Source organism: Natrix helvetica, assembly GCF_964273705.1.
Source record: "Natrix helvetica genome assembly, chromosome: 3".
Taxonomy (NCBI): domain Eukaryota; kingdom Metazoa; phylum Chordata; class Lepidosauria; order Squamata; family Natricidae; genus Natrix; species Natrix helvetica.
The window spans coordinates 140,008,908-140,032,107 of record NC_138549.1 but is presented as its reverse complement, the minus strand read 5'-3'; the positions used below and the strand labels follow the sequence as shown (position 1 = coordinate 140,032,107).

At 38.7% G+C, this 23,200-nt stretch overlaps 1 protein-coding gene across 5 annotated transcripts in view; it reads left to right on the top strand.

The window, feature by feature from the left end:
• Window positions 1-23,200, top strand: part of PPFIA4 (PTPRF interacting protein alpha 4) — a 125,072-nt gene that overhangs the window by 57,535 nt on the left and 44,337 nt on the right. For all 5 annotated transcript variants that reach the window (XM_081947493.1, XM_081947492.1, XM_081947491.1 and 2 more), the window contains exons 3-11: window positions 6,852-6,953; window positions 9,126-9,290; window positions 10,011-10,085; window positions 10,762-10,863; window positions 11,710-11,931; window positions 12,528-12,674; window positions 14,140-14,274; window positions 16,348-16,431; window positions 19,189-19,320. In XM_081947493.1, the coding sequence (XP_081803619.1) occupies window positions 6,852-6,953; window positions 9,126-9,290; window positions 10,011-10,085; window positions 10,762-10,863; window positions 11,710-11,931; window positions 12,528-12,674; window positions 14,140-14,274; window positions 16,348-16,431; window positions 19,189-19,320 (1,164 nt within the window). The remainder of the gene's footprint in view (window positions 1-6,851; window positions 6,954-9,125; window positions 9,291-10,010; window positions 10,086-10,761; window positions 10,864-11,709; window positions 11,932-12,527; window positions 12,675-14,139; window positions 14,275-16,347; window positions 16,432-19,188; window positions 19,321-23,200) is intronic.

The window sequence follows — 23,200 nt, the reverse complement described above, 5'->3', positions numbered from 1 at the left end:
AGGGGAGAACTCTTTATTATGTAAAGTGGACTAGCTTGGCCTTCTTAATGGCCCATTGACAAAGTGGGTGGAGACAGGAAGCTACAGGGAGCTATTCTCAATTTAAAACATGTTCCTTTTCACATCCAGGGAAATATAATATTCTGCCTTTTCAATATTTCCTAGGATATTTCATTTTTCTGGGAGAGGGCTGGGTGATAACTTTCTACAGTACTTTGTAACATGATTATTTTAATTTGTTCTAAGCAATTTCATCTTGTCTTTCTTTACAGCTATTTGCCAATCATTTTGTTAATTTATCCTCTAATAACCTTTAAAACAGGACTCAACCTTTTTCTTCCTGTAGTCATTCTTCTTTCATTCTGACATAATTTAGTTCTTTGGATGTCCTTTTTCTCCCAAAATTGATTTTTTACTCTACCAAATAATGGTACAATCTCTCTTTATCTTAATGTCCTTCACTAATTCTCTCACTATCCCCAAATCAATCAATCATGTTTTTAGATCTTTTAGATCCATTGCTTGTGAATGAATGAATCATTCCCTGTATGTACATATGGCTGTAGGAAGTTTGTTGCAAAATTTTTATTGGTTTTGAAATATATAGGGAAGGGTAAAAGGGTGTACAAGAAAATTTTTTGCAGCTTTCATACTGGTGGCGAGAATCTCCCCTAGAAACTCACAAATTTAACAATCTTAGAACTAAAATATAAAAGAAAGCATCAGAACAAATTTAACCATTATTATCAAACATGTGCTCTACTATTTTTTCTCTGTTACTTTTGTAATATCAACAATTACAATTATTCCAAATACGTTCATTTTTGTGATCTAAGCCTTTTCGATATTGCTTCTTCTTCCCTGCCTCTTGGGAAAGCCTCAGCGCCCCCCCCTCCTTGTCTTGCGTCTTGCTGTCCTTTTCCCTACTCCCACTAAGTTCCTCCTCTGGGGGGGAAAGATTCTTTTTAATAAAGGCTTCCGCCTCTTGAATTGTATTAATTCTGATCCTATTTCCCTCCCAGAAGACCATCATCCCCTCTGGTAACAACCATTTAAACCAGACCCCCATGTTATATAATTTTTTTGATAAGGGGGAGAATTTCCTCCTTCTCTCTCTTATTTTTTTGGGATCTGTTTAAGAATGGTGACCTGTTCCTCTTTGTATTTCAATAGTCTCTCCCTTTGGGTCACGAGCACCTCATCCCTTGTGGATCCCCTGACAAATTTTACATGTACCTCTCTGGGAACGTTATGACTTCTGGCATATGCTGAGTTTATCCTATATGCCAGATCCATATCGCACCCTAATTGTTTCTTGTCTCCCTTAATATAATCTGCTAAAATTGTACTCAGAATCTCTTTAAGATCTTCATTTTCTTCCTTTGGCAAGTTCTGGAATCTAAGAAAAAAAGACATTCTTTCAAATTCTATTTTTGTCAGAAAATTTTCTACATCTGCGTTTCCTTTGCGTGTTATTTTAAGCTCCTCCCCCATCTCCGCCGCTCTCTCCTCCAACACCATAATTCTCTGTTTATTCCCAGCAATGTGTTCTTTAACGTCTCTGAGCTCTTCTTTAACCTCTGCCATTTCTTTCTTCATTTCATTCTGCCCCTTCATGAGTTCTTTAAACATTTCTGTAACAGATAGTTCCTTTGTGTCCTCTCCAGCCCCTCCTTTCTGCAACAATGAGGTGATCTTAGACTGTTGCGTTGTGGGACTGGGAGCAGCAGATGACGGGGCAGAGTGCGCCTTGCCAGTCGGTGGTTTTCTTACCGCCATTGGTTATGTTCAGAGATACAAATCCTTTCCAGGGAAAATGGTGTCCGAGAATTCCACAGCGGAGCTGGCCTCAGAAGGCAAATAAATGCAGGGAAACCCACAATTCAAATAGAGAGATAATCCAAGAAGTAATTCCACTAAGCAAAGCTCAGAAGAACCACAGAAAGAGGTGCCAGCTTCCCTCTGGGAGAGTACAACCAAAAATCCACTTTTCTTTACTTTCTCTTTGGGAGCAGTTTCAAAGGACAAGTTTCATTCATATGTAGACAAAGGAAAGAGGGCGGGCCCCATCTTGGCCCTCCCTTCCGCAGGGAGAGAAGTCACAAAAAGTTTTTCTTTCCCTGTTTTTTAAAGGCGAGGATCAACTTTAAAATCACTTCTGGCAATTGTAAAAAGCCGTTCTCATTCCCATTCATCCAAGTAACTAATCAGTCATTATTCTCTCTCTCCGAGAGAGTCCTTTCAAATGCCGCTTATTCTGAGGGGGGGGGGTAATAGAGGAACCACCCCCTCTAATTTCCATTTCAAAAGCCAGAGCGCACCAACTCACGCACCTCTGTAGCTTCCTTTCAAAGTAAGCAAAGAGCACCAGGTGAAATACCCACCTCCAGTCTTCAGCCACACTTCTCCTTTGTTCTGAAACCTCCCAGGACCGTCCGGCGAAGAGGCAACGTGATTCGCCCCCCCACTGCTCCCTGACGCCTAGGCGAAGCTGGGAAAAACACCCCTACCGGCTGCCGCCACTGCGGGGGGTCCCAGCAAGCCGCCTTTCAGCAGGAGACCCCTTGGTCGAGTCTCCTGTGCTCCTTTCGGAGCCCGCCAAGGGAGCGCCGGCAGACTACAAGTCCGTTGCCATTCAGTCCCGGAAGCGGAAGTCCCATATGGCTGTAGGAAGTTATCACCCAGCCGTCCCCCAGAAAAATGAAATATCCTAGGAAATATTGATAAGGCAGAATATTATATTTTCCTGGATGTGATAAAGGGAGAAACACATTTTAAACACAAAGTAAATTCCTGCAGCTTCCTGTCCATCCTCACTTTATCAATGGGCCATTAAGAAGGCCAAGCTAGTCCACTTTACATAATAAAGAGTTCTCCCCTTCAGCTCCAGGGGGATGGGAATGAAGGCATGATAATATAAGCCTTTACTCAACTGACCACATGACATCTGAGAATTCAACTGAACCTGGATTCAAAACTCAGCCTAGAGGGTTGCCCTTGCATGGGACCATGTGAGTCTGACAGCCAATCAGAATACATTTCTTACACAGGAACAGGAAACAGATAGTGGGGCAGAACAGATTATAAAAAGCCCTGCAAGCCCTTCTTCAGTCCTTCCTTTGCCTTCTCTTCTTCTCCCCAACATTGAAGCATGTGATCACCTTTTCTGCTCAGGAACTCAAGCCATGTGGTCCTGTCCACCATTAAAACCATCTTTCCAAGCAGCCTCCATGTCTCCAGTGTCTTTTTCCCCACTTGGAGCCAAACCCAGAAGCACATTTTTTTCATCATGGCAATATATGTTTTAATTATGTATTTGAAGCTGACATTATCAATTGCTCAAAACAGTTATTCATAAGTTATCTTTCTCTTTCATGTTTGGGTCTTTGAGTGTCCCAAACAGTTTTTTTGTACGCTTTCACCTCTTTCTGACAAATCTCTAATCTCTTATAATAGAATAACTTTTACTTCTGAGATGCAGTCAGTCTGAAAACTGCACTTTTTGTGCAAAATGATCTCTGATTTTCTTATCACCTTTCATTAGTTTCATCATGCACAAATTTTACTACCTATGAATTCCTATGGACATGCACAATAATCTAGATGATACCAAATCATACTTTCTGAGATATATTTTAGTGCTTTTGTTCATAATTAAACCCACACTTTCACTTCCCTGTGTGTATTCATCAATTCTATAAGGTACTTTAAATCAGATCTATTCAGATCTATTTCATCATTTCCCATCACCCTTTTGTTTGTTGCACAGTCACAAAAATATTTTTTTCTTTCATTCATTTCATTCATTAATTTCTATGCTTTATCATTTACTTCTGTTAAAGTCCAAGTTGCAATCTTCCATAAACCATCTTCATTAACTGATGGGCTCATGAATATTGACCTCCATCACTCATCAAGAAGTAGGTTACCAGTCTTCGTTATAACCATGTCACATGCAGCATTCCCTTTTAACAGTAAGGACATAACATCTATCAATGGGGCACATATTAGTTACTGTGCCTCAAGCACAAATGAAATGCAGTTCCACCCCAGGCATATTCACATTACAATATGTAAGAAAGGATCCCTGGTTCAAAGATTATCTTGCAAGTCAATATGCTATTACTTACATTACAGCATAATAAATCAGACAATTATCTTTTGCATTAACTTTCCTAATTTTTCTTACCAAGTACTACTTGTAGTATACATGTACTGTTACTTGGATTTTGTCTCAGTGAAAGACACACACAGGAGGATTTCTCCCTTCTCATCTCTTATGCTACACTACACTTATTTTACCAAAATATCAAGCCAGAGAAAATTCAAGCTGATTATCTGAATGCTGTTCTCTTGTCTGCATTCTAATATTTGGGAAAGATAGTACATTAAGAGCACTCTGAGCTATTTCATATGCTCTATATTATAAAAATACAATTTATTAACACCTTCCCAAAGAGAATCGAGTATCTCCCTGTTGGAAGAAATGTCCTTCTGGGTTCGGCTCCAAGTGGGGAAAAAGACACTGGAGACATGGAGGCTGCTTGGAAGGATGGTTTTAATGGTGGACAGGACCACATGGCTTGAGTCCTGAACAGAAAAGGTGATCACATGCTTCAATGTTGGTGGAGAAGAAGAGAAGGGAAGAGAAGAGCGTGAAGAAGGGCTTGCAGGGCCTTTTATAATCTGTTCGGCCCCACCTATCTGTTTCCTGTTCCTGGGTAAGAAATGTATTCTGATTGATTGTCAGACTCACATGGGCCCATGCATCCCCCTGGAGATGATGGGGAGAACTCTTTATTATGTAAAGTGGACTAGCTTGGCCTTCTTAATGGCCCATTGACAAAGCGGGGATGGGCAGGAAGCTGCAGGAATTTACTTTGTGTTTAAAATGTGTTTCTCCCTTTTTCACATCCAGGAAAATATAATATTCTGCCTTTTCAATATTTCCTAGGATATTTCATTTTTCTAGGAGAGGGCTGGGTGATAACTTCCTACATCCCAAAATAGTTCCTATTGTATTTCCCTGTTTTGCACACTGCTTGGCTTATTTCTGCTCTTCTTGAGGTAATCTCTGTCTGTAGAAATTTCTCCAATTGCCATTTACTTTTTAAAGTCCTCTAAAATTATAGAAGGAACATTTGAGAGATGGCTATTATTTTTTTTAGCTTGCTTCTTTCTCCCTATCACCATGAATGTTTTACATCTCTAACAGAGTCATCATCACAGCAGGTTCTCTAATTGATAAATACATGGCAACACCATTCTAATGAAAAGGCAAAAAAAACTAGTTACCGAAGTTTTCTTGGAAATATATAGTGTCTCATGGCAGTGAAAGATTCATTGAAGGGGAGCTGTAGCTTTGCACTGTCAGAGACAATCTTGTATGTCCGAAAGGGCAGCCACAATCTTTTCCTTTTTGTTGATTCTCTCGCTTCTCCCCCAGGACAATGCCACCAATGTTCAATGGCAAAGGATAAATTATGAACTGTGGTTTATTTCTTTCCCTTTGGCAGGTGACCGCACCCGTTTGATCTTGTCTTGGTTTAGAAGCTGACCAATGTTAGTATTTCTAACCAGTGCTAGACTTTCTTATGTTGTGGTCCAAGGGAGAAAAATATGATATGGAGAGTACTCAGACTGGAGTGATATACAATGTATAGATGAATTGTAAGCTAAAATTTGTGAACTATTTTAGAGTTTATTTTTTGACAGAGCCATGGTGGGGTGGTGGTTAGAATTCAATATTGCAGGCTAATTCTGCTGACTGCCAGCAGTTCGATTCTCACCGGTTCAAGGTTGACTCAGCCTTCCATCCTCTGAGGTCGGTAAAATGAGGACCCAGATTGTTGGAGGCAATATGCTGACTCTGCAAACAGTTCAGAGAGGGCTGTAAAGCACTGTGAAGCTATCTATCTATCTATCTATCTATCTATCTATCTATCTATCTATCTATCTATCTATCTATCTATCTATCATTCTGTGTGTGTGTGTGTGTGTGTGTCTAAGTGCTATTGCTATTTGAATGGGAGGCCACCATGGAATGCTAGTGTGAAAGAAAATCTCATCCCAATGGGTTTAAACATAAGAGAAAAACCAACATCTAACCTGTCAGTCTAGAGTTAAAAAGCAACCAGTAGTGAAAAGATTTCCTTCAGAGTGTGCAAAATCAATTTTGTTTTGGTTTTGTGATTTCCTCTCATGGGAAGACAAAGTATCTCTCCCAGCTGGCTCACAACTAGAAAAGCAGCACTCCAGTTCCACAGAAGCTGGAAATTGGGAGTGTATTATCAGCCTAAGAACTAGTAAAAGCTTGATGCAATTATAACCTTAATTTGTTCAATGGGAAGTGATCTCTCAGCTGTACCTTGTTTTATGTGTTCTGTATAGGCATTTCTTGTCTAGAGGAACAGCTACTGAGAAAAATCCTACAGACTCAATTGTTATTTTCTCCTATTTTCCCTTCTCTTTCTGGCTTTATCTTCCATTAAGTACCTTAACTTTGCTACTCATTAGAAAGGGTTACATTTCTTATGGAATTGTTCTGATAGAGAAATTAACTTTTATCATTGGTCTGGCTGCTTGGCTAAGCAAGAATGAAGGAAAGAAAGCAGTTTGCTTTTTGTTTGTTGAAGAACAACTATGAATTTTATTTAGCTGATTTTATAATTCATAATCAGATGGGTAACATAAACCCAGTTTGGGTAATTGAAATATTTTGTGATCTTTTGGGGTAGGATAGGGGGTGGGAGAAGGATAGGGATGCAATTCCCTTTTTTATGGCATTACTTTTATTTAGGCAAAATCTATAGAAACCTAACTCAATTGTGGAGCTTATGATTGTCTTGCAGGAATTTGCAACATTGACCAGGGAACTCAATGCATGTCGAGAACAGCTGTTGGAAAGGGAAGAGGAAATCTCTGAGCTGAAAGCAGAACGCAATAATACGCGGGTGAGTAATAAATGAGTTTTATGCTAGACACAGTTCTGTTGGTAGCTTAATCCAAAAGCAACATTTATATTTGCAGATAACATTCAGCCATGCTTTAATCATAAGTTGTGGAATATGCCACAGTGGCCTGATTTGTGCATCATTCTAGGCTAAAAGGAAAGAAATCATATGGTTTCCTTTATGAATCAAGAATTAACTACCTAGTTTAATTGAGATGCAGCTTGGTCTGCCTTTTGCTAAGGTTATCTAATAGACAACAATACAGAAAATTTGCAGTTTTCCCCAGCCCTAAGTTTTAAGAGGATTGAAAGCTTTTTGTAGAATTTGCCATCTTCAGTAATATTTGATGTTACTGTTCTCTTGTTCTTTTGGTTATGACGGGGTTTAAGATAATCTCTGTTAAATTCAGAGTAATTTCTATAGAATGTTGGCCTTTTTAAAATATTTCTTAGAGCGCAGCTTGGTTTTCATACCTGCAGAGGCAGTTTAGGGCCATATCTAGTTATGGAGAATAAATTCATACCCTTCTGTCTATGACAGTCCTTCAAGTATTTGTAAACCACTGCAAAGAACATTAGGGAGGCAATCTCTCAGAGAGTTAGTTTGGTGCAGTGATTAAGGGAACAGGCTAGAAACCAGGAGACCGTGAGTTCTAGTTCCACCTTAAAGTCACCTGGGTGACCTTTGGGTGGTTACTCTCTCTCAGCCCGGGGAAAAAGATAATGGCAAACCATTTCTGAAAAACTTTGGAAAGAAAACTGCAGGGAGTCTCTGAGAATTGGACACAATTGAACAGAAAAAAAGGCAGTCTCTAAAGAAAAGCCAAGTTCTCTTAAGATAAATTGCTAACTTATATGATTACCTTATGAATATAACTAATGATTCTTTTGGAGAGTTAAACTTGGGCAAAAGATACGTACATAACTTTCACTATACTTTCTTTGCTTAGGTTTACTCTTTTCAGCATTACTGGAAGATGATTAGCTTTCTCAATTGCATGTTGATACATTTTCCATTTGAAAAGCTAGAAAATGAGAAATAGAAGTACTGAACTTCACTAATTCTATACTTAGAGATGCTTCAAAGTTTGGATGCACTACTACATGCCACGCTAGCAAGAAACCATCTGCCAGACACAGTGCTGTTATGATTGGCAAATGGTTTTGACAGATAGCTACACTCAGGGGTTTAGCCATCTCTCAAAACTCAGACTGGGCTTTTGTCTCAGTTTTGGCTGCACAAGACCAAAAAAAGCTTGCCAAGACTAAGTACGAGTGAATTTTAACACTACTCCCACTTTGCCTGCACAAACGTGATCAACTTAAAAAAACCCACACCTGTTCCCAATAGATTGTAACCATCTTAGAGCGTTACAACCCCCATTCGAGGACCTCAGTCTAATAAATCATTTTATAATACATTTTGTTTAAAAGGGGGATAATTTCTGAGTTAATCCAAGGACAGTTTTAAAAAGCTTACCTATCTCTTCCTCTGCTACCTTTCCTGTGAACAATCCCTCATTGCATGTATGTTTATTACAGGGACGTGCGGTCAGGGGAGGCAAGGGAGGCAGAGCCTCACCTCTCTTCATGAAATAATAGTATATAATATTATATACTATATATATATAATATTATATACATCCGTCCGGCCGCAGCCGGGAGCTGCGGAGGCAGAAATGTTGTCGGCGCTCCCGCATGACGAAGCCGCGAAAGCAACTGGGGAACGAGAACCTTCCTGCCTCTGCTGGACTTGCGCAAAGTCCAGCAGAGGCAGGAAGGTTCTCGTCATTCCCCAGTCGCTTTCGAGGACTGCGGAGCGCGAGCCGGCGGAGCACGCTCAGGAAGGCGGGGAATGGGATCACGTGTGCTGGAGGCTGAGGCAGCCTCCGCCTCCAGCACACGTGGTCCCATTCCCCACCTTCCTGATGACGTCACCAGCCTCACCAGCCATAAACCTCACCGCACGTCACTGGTTTATTAATTTATTTTTATATGTAAAATCTTATCTATTAGCTTTTAAGATTTCAGCCTTAGTCTGATATCTATATTCCTGGTGCAGAAAATGCCCTTGCAGTTAAACCTGGTAATTATTCAAATCAAGGATTGAAGGATTTATCTTGCGTACGGTGACTTACATAAGGAATAACTGGAGCTGCTGTTTGATTTTCAGCTTTTGTTGGAGCACTTGGAGTGCCTGGTCTCAAGGCATGAACGCTCTTTGAGGATGACGGTAGTAAAGCGGCAAGCTCAGTCTCCATCAGGTGTCTCCAGTGAGGTTGAAGTTCTGAAGGCCCTGAAGTCTTTATTTGAACATCATAAAGCGTTGGATGAGAAGGTTACATAGTGGTTAATTTTGTTGGAGAAAGTTTAGCTTTAATAAAGTCGTCTGTTTTTAACTCATAACCTTTTTATAACAAACCTGTGGTGACGTCTAGTACTGCTTTGGCTCAGCACTTCCTTAGAGCTCTCATGCATCTTTTGATCCTTCCACTAAATGATTTTCATATTAAAAGGTTTTGCCCTTTGAGGAAAATTCTCAAATATTATTGCTTTACATTCCAGGAAGCTACTGTCAAAACTGAATTTGTACAAGTGCTCTTCTAAAAGGATATTCCAGCAGTCCACTTCCACTCTAATTCAACACAGTATTTCAATTCTCAGAATGCTGACTAGATGGTTCTGGGAGTTGGTTCAAACACGTTAAAGTTGCTGAAGTTGAAAAATACTAATTTGGACAACTTTCTGAAATCATCTCCTGTTTATGCTTACAGACAATACTCTTTCCACATGCAGACCAAGTCACTATATGAAAGATCATAGTCTCCCACAAGAGCATTATGTTATTTGGATGAGATCCAGGCTCCTATTGCTGGCAGTTCTGCACCCTTCTGGCAAATCATTTGAGAGTGATCTCATTAAGTTGTTTGCATTATGAAATGGCGTCTCAAATGCTAGGTGTTCTTAAATCTGGCACCTTAGTCCAATAAATTGCAAGAAACCCCTGTAATCATCAGTTTCCCTTTTAAATAACAATTCAGTTTCTTGACATTTTCAGGTAAGAGAACGCCTAAGAGCAGCCCTGGAACGAGTAGCAACACTAGAAGAACAGCTATCCAGTGCCCACCAGCAAGTAAATATGCATTTCATTTTCTATCCCAGATTTTGTAGGACTGTTTCTCAAGTAATCTGTCAGTTCTGTTTACCACAAGCACATAGAGCAACAAAGTCCAATGTAAAAAGGCAAAATGATCTGTCTTTATTGTAAGAGATAGGCAGTTTGGTCTAGTGGTTAAAGCACTAGGCTAGAAAGCAGAAGACCATGAGTTGAAGTCTCTCCTTAGTCATGAAAGCCAGCTACCTCACAAGATTGTTGTTGTGAGGAAAAGAGGAGGAGGAAGATGTGCTTGATAAGTTTGCCACCTTGAGTTATTTGTAATAATAATAAAGATGGGATGCAAATAAAATAATATCTGGACAATGTCATATCCAAGGAAGGAAAGAAAAAAAGAGAGAAAATGACAGAATTAGATAGCAGCAATGTAACGAGTAAGATTAGTTAAATACATGCATGGTTTTATTATGTCATGAAGTTTAAACTGCACAAAATAACTTATTGGATGGGGAGTTTTCTTTCCAATAATTTGTCGTAAGTGAAAAGTAGGTGCGCCACCTCCTTTGAAACCTTTTAAAATATCGGTTTAACTGTCAGGAGTGTTCCAAATCCCTTGTTCTTGTTCTATAGATCTGCTTTGCATTGTTTTCCTGTTTATGAGAACTGTAAGTTCTACTGAATATGTATTTTCCAGGTAAATGCTCTTCAGCAAGGATCTTCCCAAAGGGAAGCACCTGTAGGGGAAGATGAAAAAAGGACTGATGGCAAAGAATCTGGACAAAAAATGCTTTGGAAGGTAAAAGGCAACTTTCAGGGAATTGGATAATAGCTAAGATACAATTGAAATACTGTATGTCTGCAATTGTGAGTCAGACAATTATGTCCCATGGGACTCTTTAGCCCAGTGGTAGTCAACCTGGTCCCTACCGCCCACTAGTGGGCGTTCCAGCTTTCATGGTGGGTGGTAGGGGTTTGCTGTAACTCTGCTTTATAAATTTTATAAAGTAAAGTTACTTCCCTACTTATAAATCACCATTACTGTGGAACCGGTGGGCGGTTAAATTTTTTTACTACTAACAGAGATACAAATGTGGGCAGTAGGTATAAAAAGGTTGACTACCCCTGCTTTAGCCTGTAGGCAATTTTTTTTTTTTTGCTGTATTTGTAAAATTTTGTAATAGGCTGATTGAACAGTTTCCCAATTGTTCTAAGAGTTCATCTAATTTAAGACATCTTATTTTCAAAAGGTACATTGTGTAGAGCTATACAGCTGGTTTGGTGTAGTGGGTAAGGAATCAATCTAGAAACCAGGAAACTGTGAGTTCTAGTTTTACCTTAGGCACAAAACCATCTGGGTGACCTAATTGGCTAGTCACTTTCTCGCAGCCCTAGGAAGTAGGCAACGGCAACCCTTGAAATCTTTGCCAAGAAAACTGCAGGAACTTGTCCAGACAGCCTCTGTCACAATTGAATGGAAGAAAAAACCCACCTTATTATGTGGTTTACAAATAAAAAGAATGACTGATACCTTAGCGCTTGTTGAAATTTTTTAGAAACATGCAATGACACTTGTTCAGTCTTCTAATTTATCTATTCTCTATTGATATGAAATGTTGGGATATTTTTCTATATTACTTGACAGAGACTCCCCAATGGCTCTATACACCCAGATGATGGGGCAAGTCAGATTGTGGAATTGCAGGAGCTTCTAGAGAAACAAAACTTTGAACTAGCACAAGCTAAAGAACGGTTAGCCGGTCTGGCTGCCAGTGTTGCTGAGCTTGAAGAAGATCTAAGCACAGCCAGGAGGGACCTCATCAAATCTGAAGAAATGAGCAACAAGTACCAGAGAGACCTACGAGAGGTCAGAGTGCTAACTTCCAGTTGTGAAAATGATGGCACATAAAAAAACACCTCTTCTAAATCAATTTAAAATAATTTAGTTTTTCTCGCTAGACTAAATCCTGAGTTTATTGAAGTAACTGAAGAAATGGGTTAGTTATGCAGTAATAAATTATAAAATTATTCTAAACTCTTCCAGAAAGGTAAATCTAGTTTAGAATATTCTGTTAAAATGCTTGAAAAAGCTCGGCAGGTTCCTTATATATTTAGTGCAAGTTCTTGAAAATCCAGGTTACATTTTATTTCCTACCAGCCTCTCTTCCTTGTTAATCTCCCTTTGCTTCTTGAAGCCCCTATGATAATATCTTTGAAAGATAATGAAAGGCACCAATCAGTACTGGACAGATACTTCTACAGCTGCAAATGATGCGTAGAATATAATTTGCTGCCAGGTATCAGAGGATTTAACTGTGATGGAGTTTTTTAGCACTTGTTGCCCCACTTCCAACTTAAAGAGTGGAAAAATGGATACAGACTGAATCTGATCTACAATGAAAGTAGATTGTGGTAGACTCTACTGTAGAAGTAAACCTGCCTGTTTAATATTTCCTTTCCCAGGCTTTGGCACAAAAAGATGACATGGAGGAGAGGATAACCACCCTCGAGAAACGCTACCTGGCAGCCCAGAGAGAAGCCACTTCCATTCATGACCTTAATGACAAGTTGGAGAATGAGCTTGCCAATAAAGAGTCTCTCCATCGCCAGGTAATGGGGTTTAATGTCATGGCAAGTGGAATGCCAACGTCAATCTGATAGAGAGCCTCATGGATGATGCGCTCTATTTTTGAAAGCCCATTTTGCCTCCTCAGCAGAACTTTCTTCCTAGATATTCTCCTTGTTGAGATGATTCTTTCCCAGGAGCACTACTACTTTGCCTTCAAAGAAAGATTGGGCTGCTTGGCTATTCTTGCATATAAATCTGTAATCAAACTACAGAATTTTAAAATAATGTTTAAATGTAGACAGTTAAAATTAACAGACAACTTGGTTTGAGTAAAAAATATTTAAAGTCGTGTCTTTGCCAACGATTCCTTGGCTAGTAAATTAGGTACCATGCAACCTTTTCACAAATGGGGCATCGCAATTGGAAAGTCTTATTTTCTGATTATGGAACATTTAGACAATGGCCTATTATGCTGATTCATGTGGGAGAACGCAATCTTTATGTACAGGTTCCAAATAGTGGTGGGATTCAACCAGTGTAACAACCGGTTTGCAGAGCATGCGCTTTGCACGGCAGTGCATTTATAAACAACTCTAAAACTTACCTTCTAGTATAGCCCCAGTGAGCAAAACAGCTGAGATGCGGCTATCCGCTCCGCCGTGCCTATCAGCTGGGCTTCAAACAAAGGAAATATACGACAGAGTAGCGCAGGGGCGAATGGTGGGGCCAACTGATCGCTGGAACTATCAGTTCGCTCAAACTGGTCCTATCTGGCTGAATCCAACCCCTGGTTCCAAGCAATACCTAATATTAAACTTGGTTTTGTATTAGCCTCAAATCCATTTACCTTAGTGGTTTAATATTCAGAGTGTTCAAGTTATAAGACTGTAATCTTAAAATGTTTGTATGGATTTGCTGCTGTGCTTAACATTTTATTTATTTATTTGTTTTCATTACGTAAGCTATCCGAGTGACAAATAAATCCAATGAAATATTTATGAAGGAACTTTATAATATATAAAATTAGTAGGGGGTGTGCAAAACGTTTTGATTTTGAAGCATTCTGAGTCAAAACATTCCATTTTGAGCCTTTTGGAAATGTTTTAAGCTGAGAACACTTCTCTTTCAAATGTAAAACACACTGTTTCAGGTTGAATCATGTAAACAGCCTATTTTACACTTTAAATAATTGTCTTACACAGTTAGAATAGAGACAGGATGTTTTGGAGCCAGAGTGTTTCAATACAGAACATTTTATACAGGTTTAAAACATGATCTAATGAACATCATGCAAATATTCCATAATCCTTTAGCAGCAAATGTTGTTATGTAGCTTTTTTAAAATCAGACTCAAAAGCATGTGTAATGAAAACTGGCATTCAAGCTTTTCCTTTGTTTCTGGTTGGAATATATGCATTAGAATACAGAGCTCCAGCATAGTTTGGAACTATCCTTAGCATTTCTGGCTCCTGGTATACATTACTGCCATTCTGCATCATTCCACAGTGTGAAGAGAAGGCAAGGCATCTTCAGGAGCTTCTGGAGCTGGCGGAGCAGAAACTGCAGCAGACAATGAGGAAAGCGGAGACTCTGCCTGAGGTAGAAGCTGAGCTAGCACAAAGAATAGCAGCTCTTACCAAGGCAAGTAGACAGGACTGTAATGAGCTTTCAATAAAACCTAGGTTACTAGATGGTTTGGCACCTATCCAGGCCATATGATTTTCTCGGGATGGAAAGCAAGTTAGAAAAAGTCATGAACTACTCATTAGTCTTCTAAAAACTGACTAATTTTTTTTTAAAAAAATGAAAAGTTCAGCATTATCAATAGGACCAGCATAACGTTCTCTAGGGCTATAATTATCCTAAGAGGTAGCTACTAGTGATGTACAGTTAAACTCTAATGTGATTCAAATAGTTGATGCTATCCAAATCAGAAAAGCTAAGGCTCTGAATAGCTGAAGCACTGGATTGGGTTATTTTGAGTTATTTTGAGTTTTGGAACTGATTGAGAAATCCAGTTTATGTATCTTTGCCTCCTACGCTGGTATTTAAGTAAGATTGGTTGTGCTGAACTTTTCAATGGATTATACTAGGCTTTACTGTTTAATGCACAGAGAATTGGAGGGCAGTAACTGCTGTCCAAGGATGCTTTAAAGCACATTTTATCCCATTAAATTGTCAGACATTATGTGTGCTTATTTTAGTTTTGGGATTAAGATCCATTTACCAAGCTTGTGGTATTGCTATAAAGTCTGTTATTTGCACATAGATGCATTTAAGGAATCAGATGGGAGCATTTTGTATACTTCTTGAATGAAATGTAGACTTACAAGGCTTGATGTAAACCAGAACTATCCAGGAAATATGTGCTGTGAGTTTCAAATAGCTTTCTCAACCATAGAGTAATGAATTCATGTCTGGGTCCTGAGGTTGAGAGGGTCTATTTCTAGAATTTCTCAGAGAATAATTTGCTGCCTTTCCAAATATTTTACAAAAGCAAATCCACATTGGTTGTATCACAGATGCTTAGTTATACCAATATGGCATATAAGTGTAATCTTATATAAGAACAAATCTTCTCCATTTTTCCCAACCCACATTTCCACAGCTGATTTGTTAATTCTTTGGAGCAGTGTTTAGTAATTGGTAATGTTGGTACCATTGGATAGGATAGAAGTAATTTACAGGTAGTCCTCGACTTACAGCAGTTCATTTAGAGACTGTTTGAAGTTACAAAGGCACTGCAAAAAGTGACTTATGACCATTTTTCACACCTACAATTTCTGCAACCTGCCCAAGGTCATGTGATCAAAATTCAGATGCTTGGCAACTGACCCATATTTACGACAGTTGCAGTGTCTCAAGGTCATGTTTAAACCTTTTGCAATCTTCTGACAAGCAAAATCAATGAGGGAGCCAGATTCACTTAACAACATAGCACTACAGTGATTCACTTAACAACTGTAGCAGAAAAGGTAATAAAATGGAACAAAATTAACTTAGTAATTGTCTTGTTTGGCAACAGAAATTTTAGGCTCAATTGTGGTCGTATATTGAGAGCTGCCTGTTTTTAAATCAATGCATGGGAGAAGATGAGAGAGACTGATTGAAGGGCAAGCAATCAGTCCCCCAAGATTTAGCATTATGGCCTTCCCAGCTTCTAGATGCCACCACCAATGAAATGAGCTAAAAATGCTGTTTATTGGAGAAAGATTGATCTTTTGAGTCATGAGTGAAGTAGTAGATTAGGGTTGTGAGAACATTGTATCTGGACTGAAACAGAAACTTCATTCTGAAGTTATTGAAGATATTGGTTGAATATCTCAGAAGAAAATCAAGATTTCTTCTAACACTGGAGTAAAACAAAGAGAGTCTCAGAATATGATCACAATGTCTTACTCCAATGAAAATCAAAATTAGGGTTGTTGTTTTTTTTACACTGAGATGCCAGTCAGTAAAATATAACCTCAAGCTAATATGAAAGCATTTATTATCTGTTTGTTTCACAATTATAATTGTACAGATTATTGTTAAGAACAGTTTTTCATTTAATTAATACTTACAATAATCAATAACAGAAGACATATAATATAGAAATATTCTTTAAAAACCCAGTGCGTTGTTTTTATTTTGGTGGGATTCAGGTTCAGATTCAGATTCATTGCTTGAGGGGGTTGAGAACCACCATTTTAGAGAATGTATTTTTCTATATAGGCTGAGGAAAGGCATGGCAGTATCGAAGAACGACTGCGGCAACTGGAAACTCAGTTGGAGGAGAAGAACCAAGAATTGGGAAGGGTAAGTTCTTTTCACTAGAGAATGTAGCTTTATTTTATTTCAGGTCAGAGTATTGTCAAATTGAAAATGGTAAATGCAATTTTTTTACTGTGGGCGTGAATGGTAGGTGTGGCTGGGGAAGGATATTGCAAAATCCCCATTCCCTCCCCACTCCTGGGGGAAGGATATTGCAAAATTTCCATTCCCATCCAACTCTGGGACCATCCAGAAGTAGTACTGGCCAGTTCTCCGAACTACTCAAAATTTCTGCTATTGATTCTCCAGAACCTGTCAGAACCTGATGAATTTCACCCCTGATATTAATGTGTGTGTGTGTTTTTTTTTTTTTTACAAATGTGGCATCACATGGATATCTTGTTGTGAGAAAGAATATCCCACATGGTTGTCTGTGGAGATTCTCAGTCATCCAGGTCATGGTTGTCCCAAAGGTGCTTTTTCAAGAGGCAACTGGACTTTCTGGTTTTTCTTTGAAGACATTTCACTTCTCATCCAAGAAGCTTCTTCAGCTCTGACTGAATAGTGGGGAGTGGAAGGATTTATATTCCTTGCAGACAGCTTCAAAGAAAACCAGAAAGTCCAGTTGCCTCTTGAAAAAACACCTTTGGGATTGCACATGGTTGTTTTACATCTTCGCCACACTATGATTATGTGATAGGTTGTTACAATGTAGTTAAATCTGTGGCACTGAAGCAATAAAAGAAATCACTTTAACTCCACGCAAACTAGATATACCTAGTTATGTTAGGTATAGTTATCTAAATAATTAGCTTCACTTCCTGTAATTTAATTAATTTAATGTTATAATATTTGATGGCTCCATCTATGATGACTTTTCTGTCTGAACCCTATTTCTACATTCCACTTTCCCTGTTTCTGCCTCTGATCAAAGTGAACTGTCTTCCTTCTTGAGATGTCATGTTGTGGCCCTTCATATAGAATACAGGTCAGAAGACTGGAGTAGAGTTAACATTGGTTCCTTGTTTTAAAGAAAGAGGAAAATGGACCACCTGATTTGTCATTGGTACCTGGGAAAATCCTAAAAAAAAAAAAATCAAGCAGTGAGTTTGTAAGTACTTAGAAAGGAAGAACATTTTTATAAATAATTTAGAAAAAGAGATAGAGGCAATGCTTGTCAAATTTGCAGGTGACACAAAGCTAGGGAGGGCTGCTAACAACACAGAAGATAGCTTAAAGGTTCAAAGCGAACTTGATAGATTTAAACTTTGGGCCCTACCCAGCAAAATGTTGTTCAATGGCAATAAAGTTCTGCATTTAGGACAAAAATACCCAGATGCACAGGTACAAGATAGATTGAACTTGGACTGGTAGTAGTACTCAGGAGAAAGACCTGGTTATCCTGTAGGGTCTAGACCACAGATTAAGCATGAGCTAGCAGAAGTTGCAGTTTTGGCCTGAATCAATAATATTGAGATCATGAGAAATGATACTTCTGGTCTGTGATGACCTAGTCAGACTACATCTGGAATACTGTATCTAGTTTTGATTGCCGTAATACAAGAATAATACTGAAGAACTGGAAAGACATTAAAGAAAAAAACAATCATGTTGAGAGGCTTTGGGCTAAATCCTATGAAGGGTAAGTAAAATAAGTGGGTATGTATAGCCTAGAGAAGTAGGCAAAAGGGAGGCATTTTATAAATCTTCCAATACTTGAATATTAGAAGAGGGCATACTTTACATTTATTCACCATCGTTTTCAAGAGTAAAACAAGAACCACTAGATAGACGCTTTATATAAAGGTATACAAACTTGAAATAAGGAGGAATTTGATTTCCTACTCTGAGAGCTATTAAGCAGGGGAACAGCCTCCAGCCTAGAGTTATGGGTGACTCCATCCATAACTTGAAGGTTTTCCAACAAAGGTTTAACATCCATTTGTCTGGAATGGTCTGTGATTTCTGCCTAGAAGACTTCATAGTCACTTCCAACTCTATTGTTCTATGACAGTGATGGCGAACCTTATTTGGCTCGCGTGCCACAAGTGGGGGGAACGCAGGGGGGTTGAGTGCAGACGTGCCGCAACCATAATGCAATGCGCGATCCCCCCAGTGCGCATGTGCGCACAACGCACGACCCCCCCATTTTTACATGCTTTTTTCGCCCTCCCCAGGCTCCAGGGGCTTTATAGGAGCCTGGGGAGGGCGAAAAGAGCCTCCCCGACCCCCCGGAGGCTTCAGGGACCGTCCCTGAAGCCTTCGGAGCACTTAAAACCACCCTCTGAGCAAACTCTGGAGCCTGGGGAAGGCGAAAAATAGCTTTTAAAAAGGTGAACTCAGCTGGCCAGTGCGCGCATGCGCGCTGGTCAGCTGACAGGGCAGCGCCTCGTGTGCCCTGACAAATGCGTGCCATAGGTTCGCCATCACTGTTCTATGATATGTTAATTAAAATTTCAACAACAGTTAATGGCGATAAAATTTTGAATATTATTATATCCTAGACCTAGAATAAATAGATGCTCAATTTATAGCACCTCACTTCTGATTTTCAGTGCATATAATATTTTTGCAGAGTTCTCTCAACTGATGTTAAGTTAAAGAAAGTTAGAGGGTAGTTCTCCCTTAACATTTCCAGTCAATAAAATGACCTTCACCTTGTTGTAAATATTTTCTGGCATTATAATGGGCTAGTTAAGGAGAATAGCAATTTCTGTTTTCTTGAATCATTAAGGTTAATTTTAATGCAGTCTCAGAGCAAACTGCTTGGGAATGTTTGGCTGATCTTGATATGTCCCCCAGGCCCGTCAACGGGAGAAAATGAACGAGGAACATAACAAGAGGCTCTCTGATACTGTGGACAGGCTGCTGAGTGAATCCAATGAGAGACTTCAGCTTCATCTTAAAGAAAGAATGGCAGCCCTTGAAGAAAAAGTATCGTGCAGATCTTTTTACTATTTTGTATTCAAATAGGAAAATTAATTTTGCTGATAACTAAGATGGCACCAGAATGTTCATAACCTCAAAAATCGATATTAAAAAAAAGAAGCTAAGACATTTGATGGATCTTATCATAGATGTTTTGAATACAGGTAATCCGTGACTTACGACAGTTCATTTAGTGACCGTTCCAAGTTACGGCACTGAAAAATGTGATGATGACCATTTTTCAGAGTTACAATCTTTGCAGTGTCTCCATGATCGTGCGATCAAAATTCAGATGTTTGGCAACTGGTTCATACTTAAGGACTGTTGCTGTGTCCCAAGGTTATGTGATCACTTTTGCAACCTTCTTTTTAAAAAAAAACAGTTTTTATTTTTAGACAAACATAAACAAACAAAACAAAAAACATAAAGCCATCTTCAATTACAGTGTGTCAGTTGGTTACAAGGTTTCTGTGCATCCTTTCCATAGTCATCACTTACAATTCATATATAATCACATATTATCAAATCAAAAATATTTATATACATTATTATTATTATTATTATTATAACTCGTTTATTTGACTAACCATTATTCTTCATTTTCCACACGATATATTAAGTATATTAAGTAGTGAAAAGAGTAAGGTTCTACATTTAGGCAACAAAAACGGAATGCACAGGTACAGTATAGGTGGTACCTTGCTCAACAGTAGTAACTGTGAAAGGGATCTTGGAGTCCTAGTGGACAACCATTTAAATATGAGCCAGCAGTGTGCAGCGGCTGCCAAAAAAGCCAACACAGTTCTAGGCTGCATAAATAGAGGGATAGAATCAAGATCACGTGAAGTGTTAATACCACTTTATAATGCCTTGGTAAGGCCACACTTGGAATACTGCATTCAGTTCTGGTCGCCACGATGTAAAAAAGATGTGGAGACTCTAGAAAGAATGCAGAGAAGAGCAACAAAGATGATTAGGGGACTGGAGACTAAAACATATGAAGAAAAGTTGCAGGAACTGGCTTTGTTTAGCTTAATAGAAAGAAGGACTAGGGGAGACATGATAGCATTGTTCCAATATCTCAGGGGTTGCCACAAAGAAGAGGGAGTCAAACTATTCTACAAGGCACCTGAGGGTAGGACAAGAAGCAATGGGTGGAAACTAATCAAGGAGAGAAGCAACTTAGAACTGAGGAGAAATTTCCTGACAGTTAGAACAATTAATCAGTGGAACAGCTTGCCTCCAGAAGTTGTGAATGCCCCAACACTGGAAGTCTTTAAGAAGATGTTGGATAGCTATTTGTCTGAAACGGTACAGGGTTTCCTGCCTAGGCAGGGGGTTGGACTAGAAGACCTCCAAGGTCCCTTCCAACTTTACTATTGTATTGTATTGTATTGTATTGTGATCATTTACACCATAGCAACTCAATATACCTTCTGACAGCAAAATCAATGGGGGAGCCAGATTTACTTAACAGTCTGGTTACTAACTTATCAACCACAGTGATTCTTAACAATTGTGGCAAGACAGACTGTAAAATGGGGTAAAAGTCACTTAACAAATGTCTCACTTAACAACACACATTTTGGGCTCAATTGTGGTTGTAAGTTGAGGATTACCTGCAGTAATTGTAGCAGCTGTATTCAAGCCAGTGATTTATGTCAAAGGAATATTAGAAAATTATTAGTGCTGCCTTGCATTAGAGCATGGGAATAGGTTGGCTAGAGGGGTTGATTTTTTGCTGCCTTAGTTTTTACAAGACTTGCCTTCTTTCTGGAATTTTTCTCTTTGCTCTTGTCATGAACTATGAAAGTATGATTTAAATAGCTGCTGCAATAAATATGGAATAGAATTCTGGCTTAAATTTTTTTTTTGAAATCCCTTTATTTCACTGAGCCACATTCACATCTTGAATTTCTGAGAAACTTATCATGTCTTTCTCTGCGCGCCTATATCTGCTATCAAAAAGCCAGATTTTGGTTGCTTGAGATGCAGTTGAGAATTCATGGGTAAGAAAGGTAGTTTTTTTAAATAAAAAGTTTTTTATTTTATTTTTGCTGCATAATAAAAAAAATCTTTTGTGAACATAGTGTTGTCCGGGTTCCCCTTTTAACATTTCCACAAATACATAATTCATTCTACATTACATTTCCATTATTTCCAATTTTAGCCATATACTTTTCTTCTCATATTTTCCAATTTCTAATTTTTAACATATATAAACAATATCATTTCCCCCTTCTCTTTAGAAATAAATCCGCTCCATCTATTTTCTGTTAGCAACATATGTTTTCAAATTCAATTTTTATATGATCAACATTTAGCATAATTACTTTACACATTTAGAAGTGATAATATGGCTCACACACATCCTAAATAAAACATACTATTACCTTGTTTACAGTATTTCATTTCATTCTACTAATTCATACCATTGTACTAGATACTTTTGTTTAGCTGCAAATTGATTGACTTTCGTGAGGAGGTAGTCCTACTAAATAAATATACACATGATTACAAAATAATCATTACAGATGAATCTTGATTCATCCATATAACACTATTACTGTTCAAGCTGCATTGGTTGACAGTTGACTTCTGGGTGCAATTGAAGGTTATCACCCTTAAAGTGTCTGTACAGCTAGCAGTAATATTTGTCCATCAAGTTAGATCTGGTGGACCAGGCTATCTTCATATTTCTTTGCTCAGGGAGTGCCATCTTCAAGGATCATAAACAAGAATAACAGTCAGTACCATTTATAATAAAATCCTCCTTTCTAGCGAATGAGCCTAAACTTAATGTCATTCTGGTGCCATTACTGCTTACCCCTTTCATTTATATCAGTGCTGAATAACAATATCATTTCAACCGCATTACATTTAGGCAACAAAAATGGAATGCACAGGTACAGTATAGGTGGTACCGTGCTCAATAGTAGTAACTGTGAGAGGGATCTTGGAGTTCTAGTGGACAACCATTTAAATATGAGCCAGCAGTGTGCAGCAGCTGCCAAAAAAGCCAACACAGTTCTAGGCTGCATCAACAGAGGGATAGAATCAAGATCACGTGAAGTGTTAATACCACTTTATAATTCCTTGGTAAGGTCACACTTGGAATACTGCATTCAGTTCTGGTCGCCACGATGTAAAAAAGATGTGGAGACTCTAGAAAGAGTGCAGAGAAGAGCAACAAAGATGATTAGGGGACTGGAGACTAAAACATATGAAGAACGGTTGCAGGAACTGGGTATGTCTAGCTTAAGAGAAAGAAGGACTAGGGGAGACATGATAGCAGTGTTCCAATATCTCAGAGGTTGCCACAAAGAAGAGGGAGTCAAGCTATTCTCCAAAGCACCTGAGGGTAGAACAAGAAGCAATGGGTGGAAACTAATCAAGGAGAGAAGCAACTTAGAACTGAGGAGAAACTTCCTGACAGTTAGAACAATTAATCAGTGGAACAGCTTGCCTCCAGAAGTTGTGAATGCCCCAACACTGGAAGTCTTTAAGAAGATGTTGGATAGCCATTTGTCTGGAACGGTATAGGGTTTCCTGCCTAGGCAGGGGGTTGGACTAGAAGACCTCCAAGGTCCCTTCCAACTCTACTATTGTATTGTATTGTACTTCCAAATATAAATGATATTTTGTAAATGCAGGGAATCATTTCTGGACTGAAAATCTAATTGTTGCCTGTCTAAGAAAAAATATCTTCAAAGAAACTTGGTTTTTTATATTTGACACTGCAAAGTTTAAATGATTTTGGCATCCCTCCTACTGATATCTTCAGTGATGCTACTAAATATACTTAAGACCCAAAGATACTTCACTTTCAAATTATATTTGAAAACATGTATTGTAGTTTTTCCCCAAGAAATTTTATAGCAATTCA